The sequence below is a fragment of the Mastomys coucha genome, unplaced genomic scaffold (assembly GCF_008632895.1).
Source record: "Mastomys coucha isolate ucsf_1 unplaced genomic scaffold, UCSF_Mcou_1 pScaffold9, whole genome shotgun sequence".
In the NCBI taxonomy this organism is placed as follows: Eukaryota; Metazoa; Chordata; class Mammalia; order Rodentia; family Muridae; genus Mastomys; species Mastomys coucha.
In genome coordinates, this window is record NW_022196915.1 from 38,800,198 (window position 1) to 38,815,341 (window position 15,144).

General features: G+C 48.3%; 1 protein-coding gene across 2 annotated transcripts; it reads right to left on the reverse strand.

Annotated features, from left to right (window-relative positions):
• Positions 1-6: 6 nt before the first annotated feature.
• Sall2 (spalt like transcription factor 2) lies at positions 7-14,688 on the reverse strand. Of its 2 annotated transcripts, none has more exons than XM_031361951.1 (2): positions 14,348-14,688; positions 7-3,592 (listed from the first exon to the last, which is right to left on the reverse strand). In XM_031361951.1, exons 1-2 carry the CDS (start codon positions 14,418-14,420, stop codon positions 648-650), a joined length of 3,018 nt encoding a protein of 1,005 aa, XP_031217811.1. In that variant the 5' UTR covers positions 14,421-14,688; the 3' UTR covers positions 7-647. The 2 variants fall into 2 exon arrangements, with proteins under 2 accessions (XP_031217811.1, XP_031217809.1); XM_031361949.1 differs by lacking the exon at positions 14,348-14,688 and adding an exon at positions 3,971-4,524.
• Positions 14,689-15,144: the final 456 nt, after the last annotated feature.

A 15,144-nucleotide genomic window follows, 5' to 3' on the forward strand; every position in this document is an offset into this window, starting at 1 on the left:
TTATAGATACTTTCTTTCCGCTACAGCAGGCTGAAGCAGGAGGGAGGCTATGGTCTCCTCGGCCTCTCTGGATCATGTCGTTGGAGTCACCTTGTCAAGCACAGTTCCTGGGTTTTGACAGCAATGACGGTGCTAGGGCCCAAATGGCAACTGCAGGTAGATCTAGAACTCCGGGGCTCAGTGGAAAACCGTGGTTGGAGAAAGAAAAGAAACCCACCACCCCTCACAAGCTTCTCAAGAAGGTCCTGGCCCAAGAAAGTCTTGTGGGGTGACTTGGTCAAGATCACCAAGGAGCAGTGCTGGGCCTTCCATGGACAGTGGCCAGCCCCTTTGAACAAGGGTGCCATTCCAAAGATGGGGGTTCTAGTATACCTGCCAGAGGGGAAGGGAGAAGAGGAGAGAGCTCCCCTTTGAGAATGTGAGAGCTACAGGGAATATTTCCCTTAGTTACACAGAACAAAAAGGTGATAAAAATTTCTTAGGGGACATTCCCTTTCAAAGGCAATTGTCAAGCTCAGGAACTAGAGAGAAGCCACTAGAAAACTTGAGAAAGGACAAGAGGAGGGTGAGTAAATCTTGGAGGTCCTTCTATGGAGCTCTCAGTTTCTGTGTTTTGGGTCATAGAGGACCAGGTACAGAAAACAGGCTCATGGGATGGCAGGGTCATCTTTTCCAGGGAATGGAGAGAGCCCTGGAGAAGGGATGGAGGAGGAACAGCCAGGGACCAAGGAAAGAGTAGCGATATTCTGAGGGCCATGGGGTGCAAAGGGCGGTACCTGGTGGTGAGCCAACAGCATGTGCTTCTTGAGGGTAGCACGGTCAAGGAAGCCCTGCCTGCAGAAGACACAAGTGAAGAGCGGCCCATCCTTGGGATGGGTCTTCTGATGCTCCTCCAGAGCTGTTTGGGTAGGAAAGCTCTGGCCACATACTTCACACGCCTTTCTGCTGCTGCTCTCTCCTGGCTCCTTTTTCATGGCTTCCGGTAAGTTCAGCTCTTCCACCAAAGGGGTGCTGGTGCCCTCCCCTTCTTGGGTGAGGGCTGACATCGGGCTTGAGGTTCCCTCCAGTTTGGCCTCTTCCTCCATGCCTCCAGAAACATCACTGGTTCCCTGCTCCATGGGCTGGGGATGATCCAGGTTGTCGGGTGGTGGTGGAGGTGGCGGCAGCGCGTGTTGAGTGGCTTTCTCATTACTGTCCATCTCCTTCCCGGTGGTGGGTGCTGCTACAGACGTGGCCACTTCCTCCTCTGCCCCAGATACCTCTTCTGAGTCACCTCGTACTGATATGGCCTTCTCTCCCCCACTCTCTGAGCCTCTTCCTGCTAGGGAATCTTCATCTGTCACGTCTTCCTCTTCTTCCTCGTCCTCTTCCTCTTCCTCAGACATCTCCTCTTCTGGAGATGGCTGCTGGGACTGCGGCTGGGGAAAACTCCCGGGTCCAGAGGCTGTAGACTGCTCCGAGCTGTTTTCCTGGGCAGCTCCCCCACCTTCTGGAAGTACGGAACCCCCGTTGGGAATCTGGCCCCCCAGGTGCATCCGAACGTGTTGCTGCAGAGTGACAGCATTAGTGAACTTCTTCTGGCAAATGGGGCAGGAATTCTGAGCCCGGGCAGCTGGACTGGTCTTGTGACCCACAAAATGTGCGCGCAAATTGCCCCTTGTGGAGAAAGCTCTGCCACATACTTTACACTTGAAGGGCCGCTCACCTCCATGTTGACCATAATGCAGGCGTAGAGCCCGTGGGCAGCTCAGCACCCGGAGACAGATGACACACTGGTTAGGTCCAGAAGCAGAGGCTGAAGGTGCAGGGGCAGAAGTAGTGGGAGCTGCCGAGGCTACAGTAGACGCCACCGCCACAGCTCCTTGGCGGTCAATCTTTTCTACTAGCTGCTGCAGCTTTGAGGTCTCAGAAGGCGAAGCCCCCAAGGGTTCTAGCACATAAGGGAAGGGGAAACTTCCAGTTGACTTCAAGTGATTAGTAAGCAGTGCCCAACTCGGTAGTGATGTCACCAGCTTACTTAGCTGCATTCGGGTTGCCGGGCCACTGTCTGCTACTCCGGCGATGGCTGAGCCCTCACTCCCTGGGGGAGTATTCTCATCAGCTTTACTCTTGGGCTCCACTGCCTTCATGAGCACGAACTTGTTGAAAGTAGGGAGCCCAGGAGCCACTGCAGTGCTGGTACCAGTGGAGAGCAGGGTCAGGCTCTCCGTGGCACTGAGTGCTGTGGTGGAGGCCACTAGAGGTTTGCGTTCAACACCTCCGCCTGGTGTGGCTGCTTCCTCTTCCGCTTTCTCCGGTGGCACAGACATTCCATAAGGCAGCCCACTACTGGTGATGACGTAATCTAGGTGCTCTGGTACTGGATGTGGATTCATTTGCACGTGCGGGTACTTCTCACGATGCCGGTGGAAGTGTACTTTGAGGTTGCCCCGAGTAGTGAACCGGTTACCACAGACGTTGCACTTATAGGGCCTCTCACCAGTGTGGGAGCGAAGGTGGATCTGCAGGGCGCTGTCACTGCCGAATACTTTCGCACAAAAGCGGCATTTGTGCCTTCCACCGGGCTTCTCCAAGGAACTGATCACTTCCCCATAGCCCAGCTCACCGCTTCCGTTCTTTGGCTTCAGGAGCCCTGGGGAGGCGGCAGCCTCAAGGCCTCTTGCTGCCCCAAGACACTGAGCTGCCAGGAGTCCTGTGGTGCCTGGGAAAGCCAGATGAGGTGAGGCAATCAGCTGATCCGTGTTGCCTGGCAGGGCAGGGGAAGGGGCAGGAGTGGGCTTGTGGCTCCGCCCAACCCCTCCTACAGAAAAGGGATGCTGTGATCCCAGTGGATGATAAAGGTGGAAGAAAGCCTGCTTAGGTTGTTCTGCCCCTGAAGAAGTGGACGACGAAGAGGAAGATGCCAGTGTTTTGCCAGTTTGCGCTGGTTTAATGGGACTGAAGAGAGGCAGTAGGGGCTTGGTGGAAGAGGCAGCCCCTGTCCCAGGTAGCTCTGAGGGACTGGCTGGGGCACCCACCGTCTGCCCTAAGGAGCCAAGCAGCAGCACCTGGCGGCAGATTTGCTCAGTCATCTGCATCTGATGAATCTGGCGCTGCTGCAGCACCCGCAGCTCTTCCAAGATCAGAGGAATGTTCAAGTGGCCACTGCCTACACCTGGGGGTGGAGGGGGAGGTGGTGGAGGAGGGGGTGCAGGGGTGGATTCTGGAGGCAATGGGGTTGCTCCCAGCTTGGGACTGGCCAAGATCAGGCCCCCACCTCCCCCAGCCGCTGTACCTGTGGCAGCGACCAGGAAATGCCCAGGAGATTCCTCTCCCCTCCGCTCTGGCCCCCAGGTGGGATCCGGGGGCCCAGAGGACCCAGGATCTGGGGGATTGCTGTGCTCTGTGTCCATGATCTGGGGCCTACTGTGGCCCTCTGGTCGGGGCACGGAGGAAGCTGAAGAGTTGCTGGGGTTCTCCTGGCCCCCAATTATCACCATTACCGGTGGGTCAGTGCAACATGAGTTCTGGTGAGCGAGGAATTCGGTCGGGTCAGAGAATTGTGCGCAGCATTTGGCACAGACTTGGGGGTGGTCTTCCTCGCTAGCATCACCTGGGGAGAAGACAAGAGAAAGTGTGGGTAATGCGGTTGTGTTGGATAACCGAGGCTCTAAAGAACAGGCGGCCCAGGAACCTCCGATTAGGGTCAGAAGATAAGCTTACAGTCAAACCCTGCAGGGAGCTAGCGCTCAGACCGGACCCGACTCTCGTGGTTCCTGGACACCCAGCAAAAGGGGGGTTGGGGGACAGGGCGCGCACTCTCCGAGCCTCCTCTGTTACCCCTCCCCCTCCTCTGGCCCAGGAAGGGTGGAAATGGATGTGAGAATTGGGGCCTATGTGCAGAATCACACATTTTATCCGCCCACTTAAAATCCTTACACGCGAGCGTCCCCTCGGCCCCCATCTCTGCCCAAGCCTGGCCCTACCGCACCTCCGCGCTCCGCAGGCTCCCCGCAGGGCCCCCCGAGTCGAGAGCTGCTCCCGGTTTCCTGCGCCATGGCCGTGGGAAGTGGAAGGCGGGATGGGTTAGGACACAATGGGTATCCGGTCTGGGGAGGCCGCCGGCGCTGCGGCAGTCTCTGCACCCAGCGGCCCAGACTGCGGAGGAGATCGGCGGTGGCGGGGGCAAGGAGCAGCGGCGGAGGGGGGGAGGGGAGCGAGAAGGCGCGGAGGAGGGGAGGAGCTGGAGCGCGAAAGCTGGTAGTGGGGAGATGGGGGAGGAGAGTTTGTGGGGAGAAGCTGCCAGGGAGGGAGACGAAAGCAGGAGGAGACGAGAGCGGAGAGTGCAGGGGTGGGGTGGGGGTGGGGGCAAGTCTAGGGAGCTTTACTCCGGCTGTGGGTCAGGTGTCAGTGAGGCACCTTGGGGGCCCACTGTGCCCCATCCTCTGCCAGCTCCCCACCCCAGATGTCTTTATCCTAGCTGCTTCCACTGGGTCAGCCCCAAGCCCACAGTGGGAAACATTGCCCGCTCAATAGATTAAGGCGATAGGCTTCAGTAATTTTTCTTTGGATAAAGGATCTGCTGAGCTTGGAAAACGTGAATTCCAAAGGGTGGTCTGCCCGCCTCAGAGGTCGGAGGACAAGAATGGGAGGAGCGGCCTCAAACACTCATCCCTTACCAGCTCGCACACCGCAGAATGATCTCAAGTTTTGTCTTCACCCCTACTCCCATCCTACCCTCATCTCTCTTCACAAAAGAAGTTTCGGGGGGGGGGCGGATTGCAAGATAGAATTCCCAAGGGAGTCATTTGAGGGGCCCCTTCTTGAGGAACAACACCAAGCCCTTCCCCCCCTCAACACAAGCTAGTCCACAGGCCACCGGCCCTATACCAAATGCAGAGTTCCTACTTTAAAAAAGCCCTCCTCTCCAGTACCTTCTTTCCACCCCCACCCCTGTCCCCAAAGCAGACAATTAAATAAGATATTAGCTTACAAAGGCCTAAGGAGGTCCACCCAGCTCCAACCTTGGGGGAGGGGAGCTCCTTCTGAAACAATGGGGAAGATGCGGAATGGGTTTTCACAGTCTGCCGCTCAGGATCCAAAGCTCCTAACAGCCCCAAGCGGATTTCAATTCCTAAACAAGACTGACACCTGCTCACCTCCACCAGGCCCTGCCTTTTATTCAGAGGGAGTAAGTAGGGTTAAAGTGCGCTGACCAGATATTCGGCATTCTTTTTCTTCCTTGAACTGAGATTTAAAGGGTCCCCCAATTCCTAAAATCCCTTACTTTTACATGTAAAGAAGTGATCTCAGGTCTTGGATTTGTGTTTTGATGGTAGGAATAAACTCATATTGTTCCTTTTTCCTTCTTTTTTTGGAATGTTCAGTGTAGCCCAAGCTGACTTTGACAACGGCAACCCTCCTGCCTCAGCGTCCCCAGATCTATGGCTTCTTAATTATTGTTTGTTTTTGAGGCATGGTCTTTGTAAGCTGAGTGTAGTGGTAAACTCCCAACCTTCCTCAAATTCTACAATCTCATTCTTCCCAGTTCTATTTTTGCCTGACTGATAAACTGGAGCCAGTTACACAGAATACCCCACCATCCCCCTTTTTATAAAGAGACAATATTTTAAATACAATGTCTTTATCAGAAAACTATTTTGAAAGCAGACAAATTGCAAACCATTTGCTTTTGTGGTGCTGGTGATGGAACTTTGTATCAGGTGCCCCACCACCAAGCTTTATGCCCAGACTAGAAATTGCTAGAAGCGTAGTATTAACATATGGCGGACTCCCCCCCCCAAAAAAAAGAGAATATAAATTAGGAACTTTTTAATTTTGTTTTTGTTTTTTTGTTTTTGTTTTTTGAGACAGGGTTTCTCTGTGTAGCCCTGGCTGCCCTGGAACTTATTCTGTAGACCAGGCTGGCCTCGAACTCAGAAATCCGCCTGCCTCTGCCTCCCAAGTGCTGGGATTAAAGGCATGCGCCACCACTGCCCGGCTTTTTTTGTTTTTGTTTTTGTTTTTTAGGAACTTTTTTAAAATTGAAGATCCTTAAATATTATGGATTAGGGAATTTATACTTTTTTTTTCTTTTTTTGGTTTTTCGAGACAGGGTTTCTCTGTGTAGTCCTGGCTGTCCTGGAACTCACTCTGTAGACCAGGCTGGTCTCGAACTCAGAAATCTGCCTGCCTCTGCCTCCCAAGTGCTGGGATCCAAAGCGTGTGCCACCACCGCCTGGCCGGGAATTTATACTTCTAATAAGAGAACCTAAAATACACATACAACTAAAATAATATCTTTTTGCTTGTTGGTTGACTTTTTTTCGTAGGATAGCCCAGGTTGGCCTCAAACTTACTACATAGCTAAGGCTGGCTTGGCTCCTCCTGCTTCTACTCGCCATGAACTCAGATTATAAACCTGATCCACCTTGTCCACTGCATCCCAGCACCATTGTGGGGATTGAACCTAGGAGCCCACAAATGCTGGATCTCCCAGCATCCTCATCTTTCATCCCCCAATCTTGTTAATTTCTCAGTAGTATCACTGGCATATGTCTAGGTTAAGGAGTCTTGGTGAGGAGGGAGAATATGTGCCCCAATCCAATCAAAATTTCAATAGAAACTTGAGAGTGGTGGCACACACAGGGAACTCCAGACCAGCTGGGGTTATATGGTGAGACCCTGTCTAATAATAATAATAATAATAATAATAATAATAATAATAATAATCAGCTACTATATTTATAAACTAAAAACAGCTGGGCAGTTGTGGCACATGCCTTTAATCCCAGCACTACAAGCAGAGGCAGGTGAATAAATCTCTGAGTTTGAGACCTACCTGGTCAAATAAATAAATAAATAAATAACACAATCTTGGTTTTAAACTTCAGATAATCTCAGGGCTGGAGAGATGGCTCTGTGGTTAAGAGCATCCAGAGATCCTGAGTTCAATTCCCAGCAACCACATGGGGGCACACAACCATCTATCCCTGGGATCTGATGCCCTCTTCTGACATGTGGGTATACATATAGATAGAGCACCCATTTCCATAAAATAAATCTTTCAAAAAAAAAAAAAGACAAGAAAAGATTTTAGCCTTATGAGCCTCATGAATCAGAGCACTGAAATGGATGAGCTGGCTGTTTTTCTAAGACCCGACCCTTGCAGATAGAGATGGAGTTCAGGGTTTCAGTTTGTCCAAGACACAGCTAAGAGCAGTGAGCTTTAGTTTTACAGATAAGGGAACTCAAGTTCACAGAGGTTAAGTGACTTTTCCAAGCCCACAGAGTAATTCAGTGGAGCAGCAATCACCACTGTGGCTCCTGTCCAGCTTCCCATGCGCATCCTAAAGCGGGAGAAAGGGGCCTGTGTGGCTCCTCCCTGCCATTTGTTCTTTGCCCTCAAGTCAGAGAGAAGGAATCAGATGGAGACTTTCTACAGAGCATTTGTTAATTAGCACTGAACATTTGATATCCAGTTGCTGTTCTGTCAAGTCCTCGGACAAGAAAAGAAGTCCTTTTCTTTTCTTCTTCTCCTGGGAAACAGTGTCCCCTTTCTTGCTTTGTAATGAAATGTGCTTTCTGATGTGTCATTTGATCTACACCCTTTAAGGTAAGTTTAGTCCCTGGTGAAAGGTGATGTATCAACAGCCACCCGCAAGAGGAACCATCCACTCCTCAGCTCCCTTTTTCACTCAGTGCCTATCCTGAAAAAGGAAGAAAGATTCTTATGCGGACAGGGCTAAAGTCACAAAACACAGGAACATGCTAAGCAGGGAATGATACACCTAGATAGCAGAAAAGGTGAAGTGGACGGTCCTAGGCCACAGACAAGGAGGGCTGCTACTGCTGTCCAGTGGCAGAGTATTATCAGCCCACAGGCCTTGGGTTCTGTGTTCAGCACATACATAATCCCAGCCCACAACACACAAGGCGGGGCAAGTACTCCAATAGTAGAGCTTCAAGGACTATCCTCTTCAAAGCTTCCCCTATTCCTCACAAATGTTACCTGAACTAAATCACTACTCATCTGCAGCCTCCATAAATATAAATAGACTTGTAAATGTTGCCAAGATCACTTTTAAGAAAATGTACCATGGTTTCTTTACTCAGTCTTCTTTACTAAACTCATACACGTTGTTCTTTGCCAGAGCAAACTACAATACTGAAACCTATGGATGCACCCATGGTGGATGAAAGGCAACATGACTCAGATACCAGGCACCAAGTGAGAAAGACATTTGTGTGGAATCCAAACAGTTTTGAAGCTCAAAGCTATTTTACAGATCTGATCCTTCACTGAGCACAAATGGTCAATTAAAGTCCCAGTTTTGTTTTTTTCTCTTTTCAGTTTGAGGAGAATCTCTCTCTCTTCCTTTCTTTCTTTCAACTTGAAACAAGGTCTCTCTGTAGCCTTAGCTGGCTTGAAACTCACTCTGAATACCAGGCTACCTGGAACTCACAGAGATCCATTTATCTTTTTCTCCTGAGTGCAAAGATTAAAATTGTATAATTGTGTGCCACCATGCCTCCTCCTTTTTTTTTTTTTTTTTGGTTTTTTGAGACAGGGTTTCTCTGTATAGCCCTGGCTGTCCTGAAACTCACTCTGTAGACCAGGCTGGCCTCGAACTCAGAAATCCACCTGCCTCTGCTTCCCAAGTGCTGGGATTAAAGACGTGCACCACCACCGCACGGCCCCTCCTCCTTTTTTTGAGACAAGGTTTCTGAGTAGCCTTGGCTGTCCTGAAACTGGTTCTGTGGACCCAGGTTGGCCTTAAACTCAGAGATCTGCCTCCCTCTGCCTCCAAATTCTGGTATTAAAAGCATGCACTGGCTATTCTTGCAGAGGACCCAGATTTGGTTCTCAGCACCCACATGAGAGCTCACAACTGACTGTAACTCCAGTTCTACAGGATCTGACACCCTCTGACACCTTCTTCTGGCCTCTACGAGCACCAAGTACACATGTAGAACACTGACATACATGCAGGTAAAACACCCATCCACATAAGATAAAAACACCTAAAATAGTAATAATAATAATAATAATAATAATAATAATAATAGTGAAATGAAAGAGGCAGCTGGATGTGGTAGCACATGCCTTTAATCTCAGCATTCGGGTGGCCTAGGTAGGCAGATCTTTTGTGAGTTCAAGGCCAGCCAGGGCTACTTAGTGAGACTCTGTCTAGAATAAACAACAAACAAATAAGTCAGTGTAGGGAAGGAGATGATGGAGGAGTTAGAAGGAATAAAATGAACAAAGTTCAAGAATGGCCTAGTACAGTACCTGCATCTGTCTCTAGAGAGTATTACGATCTGGGGTCCCACACCTTGGGGTCTATCTCCAGAGAGTATTATGATCTGGGCTCCCACACCTTGGGGGGTTGAGGCAGAAGGATCAGGGATTTACAGAGAGCCAGTCTGAGCTACAGTGATGCAGTCACGAAACCAAAACCAAGCAACCAAAACACAAAACAAAATGAGGGTTAGGGTTAGGTTTCCCTTCCTTGAAACCTTAGGAAAGAAAAGAGTTGTCCAGGGTTAAAAGGTCATATGTCCTTGAGCTCTAGAGTAGTTTGAAAACCCAGTTTTCTTCAAAGGAGGGCAAAGGACATGTGGTGCCTGCCTTTAATCCCAGCACTCAAGAGGCAGAGGCAAGCAGATCTCTTTGAGCTTGAGGCTAGCCTGGCTACCAGGACAGCAAACCAAAGAAACTCTGTCTCAAGAACAAACAAACAAAAACAAAACAGAAAAAGTGGGTTTTCTGCTTCCTTATCCCAGGTTTTAGTCAAGAATAAGTCAGTCAGTCTTTCTTCCTGTCTCGTCTCCCATTCTTTCTTGACAGTCTAGAGTTGTTCAGACTGGCCTTGAACTCATGATCAATCCTGCTTTGGCCACATCCTGGACTTCTAAATTACTTTCTGTCCACTTAGAAATATATTCTTCCTGATGGCCACTGCAGCAGGTCCCTAAAGCTGAAGCCTCAGGGGATTCAGAAGCCTGAGAGCTGAGCTCTCTCTTTCGTGTGTGAGGTGCCCTATTTTTGCCTTCCTTGCCTTTGCTATTCTTGTTGTCTGCCACCTCCCTTCTCTCCCTCCAGGTCTGTGTGGCTGTTGTCCTGGTTTCTCCTCACTAAATATCTGGGCTTCTGATCATTTCCCAGATGTACCAGTTAACATTTCCTCCAGTTACGTCCCTTATGCTCTCTAATTCTGATATCTAGACTCTGTAGGGGAGATTCTTTTTCTTTCTCCAGAGTTTTTGAGTAAATAGTTTCCTGCTCATCGCTTCTGTGCGGTAAGTATTTTTTTAGGTTTTGGTATTCTAGTCAGGGAGCCGTGCAAGAAGGAAGTGGAAAAGTAGGTTTTTTTGGGGTCTGTTTCTTAAAGGCACAATAGAAGTCTACTCTAAGTTTACAGGTAAGCAAAGGACGGCACTTCTGATTTAGTGTAATCATTGATTTGTGTGTAGATGAAACCAAGGGCCTCACGCATGCTTTTCCCTGAGTTAACATCCCGAATCCTTGCTGTCTAACTCTGGGCTATGCTCTGGGGTAGAAGGAAAGGTTAGAAGCATAATGATGCCATAGTTATTAGTGAATTCTATGTAAACAATAACGCAGCGACCCATGAATGCAAGGCAATCTCTTTAGCTCTCCACTATAGCCCAATCCTTTTAGAGACACCCCTATGAAAAGGAGAGAAAGAGAATTTATATGTTATGTGCTTATAAGAGAGGAGAGAGTTTTAGATAGCCATGTCAATTGCAGGAGAGAACCAACAAGCCTCCATTGAGGTCATGAAAGGAGACTAGGTAAGGAAGTCTCTAAGGAGCTCTAATATGAAGACCCTTAGGAGTTCTTTCTGTTCCCTCCCTCCTTCCCTCCCTCCCTCCCTTCTTTCCTTCCTTCCTTCCCTCCTTCCTTCCTTCCTTCCTCTGTTCCTTGCTTTCTTTTCATTCTTTCATTCTTTCTTTTCTTGGATGGTCTTGATCTCAAAGAGCTCGACCTGTCTCTGTCTCCTGAGCACTGGGATTAAAGTCGAGTACCACCATGCCCAGGACTTTAGGAGTTCTTAAGCTAGATTTTTAAAAAATTTATTTATTGGCCTGGAGAGGTGGCTCGGAGGTTAAGAGCACTGACTGTTCTTCCAGAGTCCTGAGTTCAATTCCCAGTAACACTCAGTGGCTCACAACCATCCTTAATGGGATCTGATACCCTGTTCTGGTGTGTCTAAAGGCAGCTACAGTATACTCATATACATAAAATAAATCTTTTTTTAAATGAATTTATTTATATTTTATAGGTATAAGTGTCATGCCTGCATCTATGTATACACACCACTTTCAGGCCTGGTAGCCATGGAAGCCAGAAGAGGGCAATGGGTTGGTACCCTGGCACTAGAATTACAAATGGTTGTGAGCTGCCATGTTGGTACTGTGAATCTAAATTGGGTCCTCTGGTAAAGCAATCAGTGCTCTTAAGCCTTAGAGCAAATCTTAAAAAAAAAAAACAAAACAAGCAAACAAAAATCCAACAACAACCAAGTCCAGCCGGGTCTATAGATCAATTTCTAAGACAGTCAAAGCTACACAGAGAAACCCCATTTCAAAAAACCAAAAAAACTATTTGATTTATTTTTATTATTATTTTCATCATTATTATTATTATTGTAGTAGTAGTAGTAGTAGTAGTAGTAGTAGTAGTAGTAGTAGTAGTAGTATTTCTGTGTGTGTGTGCATATGCCGTGGACCAACTGTTTTTCAACCTGTGTGTTTCGACCTCTTGGAGATCAAATGACCCTTGCTGCACACGGGTCGCCTAAGACCATCAGAAAGCAGAGAGTTACATGATGGGTTCACAACAGTAGCAAAATTGCAGTTGTGAAATAACAATAAAAATAATGTTCTGGTTGGGGTCACCATATCATGAGGAACTGTGTTAAAGGGTTGCAGCATTAGGGAGGTGGAGGACCAGTGCCATGGACAGAGTGCTGAAGTCAACATCCTCCTCCTGATCAAGGCAGATCCCTATGTTACCTTCTGCCTTTCCTACAAATACAAAATTTATCTATCTAACTGTTCTTGCTTCATAGGGTGTAAGCCTTTACGGTTTCTACAGGAATGGATTTCCAGCAGCGTCACTACACTTCCAGGTTTCTGGAGAACCTCCCAGTCAAACTGTACCCTTAAAGGCTTGAGAATCCACCCACAGCAGTTGCTGGATACCCTCTGACTCATGCAGAAAACTTTCCCTCAGCCGTGGTGTGGGGAATGGGTGAGCAGATGGGAGGAAGGAGAGGAGAACGTGTCTCTTGGGGGCTGGGGGTGGCGTTCAGCACAGTTCCACAATTGAACCAGCAGGGGAGCAGGACTGAGAGGCAACTCTCCAGCTCTAGGGGAAATCTCCTATAGAGCTCGAGGAGGAAACATCCGGCCTATAGCAGCATTAGGGAGGCTTAATGTGTCTCGGGGGGAAGGATGCCGTCACCATAGAACCTCTAAATATGGGCACAGTGGGATCTCAGCCGAGCAATGGCTTGGGGAAGATGGTTCCTATCCCAAACTTAACTTGTTTGTTAAGGTTTCATTGTGCATGCCTGCACTGACTCGACCTAAAGGCATTCTTGTACAAGTGGAAAAGATAAGCCCAATCCATAATTAGTTCTAGCTGCTACAAATACAGTCCCCCAGAGCCCTTTGTGCCTTATAAAGGTATACTGAGGTCCCTGAGTGGTCACTGCCCTCACATGTGAAAATTGCAATATTCCTTCTCACTAAGTACTTACGGTAAGTATGTCTCTAAGAAATGCCATGTGCGCAGGTTATTTCCCCAAAGAGCTTACACAAGTTAATAAGGTAACTATTGTACTCATCCATCTCTGTTTAACAGATGAAGAAACCGAGGCACAAAAGAGAGAAGAAACAGAGAAGCAAAACCAAGCTTGTATAGCTAGCAAAGAGGGGGACCAGGGTTTGTCCAAACGCCAATCCTGAAAATACGGCTTCAGAACCCTTATGCATAATCTTATTTTATATATTTTTAGGCATACCATGTGTTTGCTAAGCAGAAGACCGGCCCCAGAGGTGGACTTTCCGACTTCCACGTTGTGAGCACACACACACACACGTAGCCATACTACTTAGTCCAAAACTGTCTTAAGTCTCAGAATTATCTAGACATACATGGCTCCTCCTAGCTCGGCCTTAGACAGTGAGTATCACCAGCCTTATAAGCATCCAGATACATAATTTTTCCGCTGACCATGTCTTCAGTTGTCTCTGAGGCATTGAACAATCAGTTCCTAATATCCTCCTCTTCCTATCATGGCTGTTCACAGGTTGGAGTAGTCTAAGACTGCACAGACCTTTGCATCATGCTGTGCTGGTGTATGCCTGCAATCACAGCACACAGAAGTAGAGGCTGGAGGATCGATCACCAGCTTGGCTACAGCTACATAGCCTGTTCTCTTCTCCCAGAGGAAATTTGTTGATTAAAAGAAACATACAGCAACTTAGCATGATGGTGCTCATTTGTTCAGATGTCTAAGACAGGAGAATTGCCAAAAGTTCCAGGCTAGCCAGGGCTGTATAATGACTATAGGGCTAGTCTGGGCGACATAAGGAGATCGTCTCAAAAACTAAAAATAAATGAATAGCAAGATCCTTATACAGTGACAGCATATATGAACAGTTATGTTAACTCGCACGTTAAGTACTATCATTACCTCCCTTAAAAACGCAAACCTGAGTCCCTTTACAGGGCTGTCTTTCAGTTTCCCTTCGGGATAAGAAGGAGCACACCCCCAAGCTAGCCTGCATTCTGACCGACATTAGCTTTCCTCCTCTGGGAGTTCTGCTCTCAGCACAGTGCAACAATGAGAAACTTTATTCTCTTCCCCCCTCAGGGGAACCTTCACGTTTATCCAATTCATTCTCTTGCAACCCAACTCTCCAGAAAGAAGAGGGGGAAATCCCATCCCTAAGAGACGGGTCTTCAGGTCTGAGGACGTTACTTAGCAACGGCACAAAGACCAGTGAGTAAAGAAGGACTTGGAGAGAAAACTCTTGGGTAGAGAGACAGAGCCAGTTTGAAAACTACATTTCATCCAGAGAAAAGCAAGCAAAACACAAACAGAATGAATCCCGACAACAGCCAAAGGGGGGGGGGTGATAATCTCCTTTGCACTAGTCCTCTCCTCATCCTCAAGTCTAGAGTCCTTCACATCCCCAGTGCCCAAGTCCTGCTCAGGTTTGGCTCATGGCCGAGGTGCCCTCCATTGCCCTGGCCTGAACCATGCAGGCTTTGAATCCTACACATACACACCCCCACCGAACCCCGCTATCTCCTGCCCCCAGCACCCACCGTTTTCAGACGTGCTGGGACCTTCAGAGTCCGAGATTAACTGTTGGGGTCTCCGTTGCTTTCGCCGAGACATTCCTGAGTAGTGAGCGGTAAGAGAGGGACCGCACCGCGCACTGAGTTTTATTGGGGGTGACCTGGTCCGATCACCCTGTCTAGTCTGAGGCCAACGGGTGCTGGTCCCCCAGTGCAAATCACTGAGAAGGAGAGGAATTCTCCCGTCCCAGAGACGGACTGACTAGTGAGACTCTTTCCCGGCTCCCTTTCTCTCTCAATCTCCGAAGTCTTTAAAGGAGAGACGCCCCTTTTTTCCCCTTCAGCTTCTTCCCAACGCTCCTGCAGCTCCTATTGTAAAAGCAAAAATCCTAATCTTTCCGCACACTCTTTTCTTTTGTACTGCAGAGGAAGGGATTTAACCCTCTCCTCCCTGCCAGGACTCTGCCGGTCTCGCTGGAACTGCCCAAGGCTTGTTTCTCTAATTTTCTCCCACTATTTTCCTTGCGGGGCTTTTTGATTTTCCCATAATTGTGCCTTGACAACGCTCAGCTTCTGGGCTAAAAACTTCAACACAAACTTTCTCATATATATTGATTTTCAGGCCAAGACGTCAGCTATTGCCAGGTGAAAATGGGAATGGGAAAAGATTGGTAGGCTGAGTAAAAACAGACCTTATAATAATCATTTAGATATAACTTTAATAATTTATACAGATCTCCACTTCTATGATGTCTTTTAGTATTAAAACTCTTGAAATTAGCTCAATGAAAAATTATTACTGTGTATGTATGCACGATTCATGT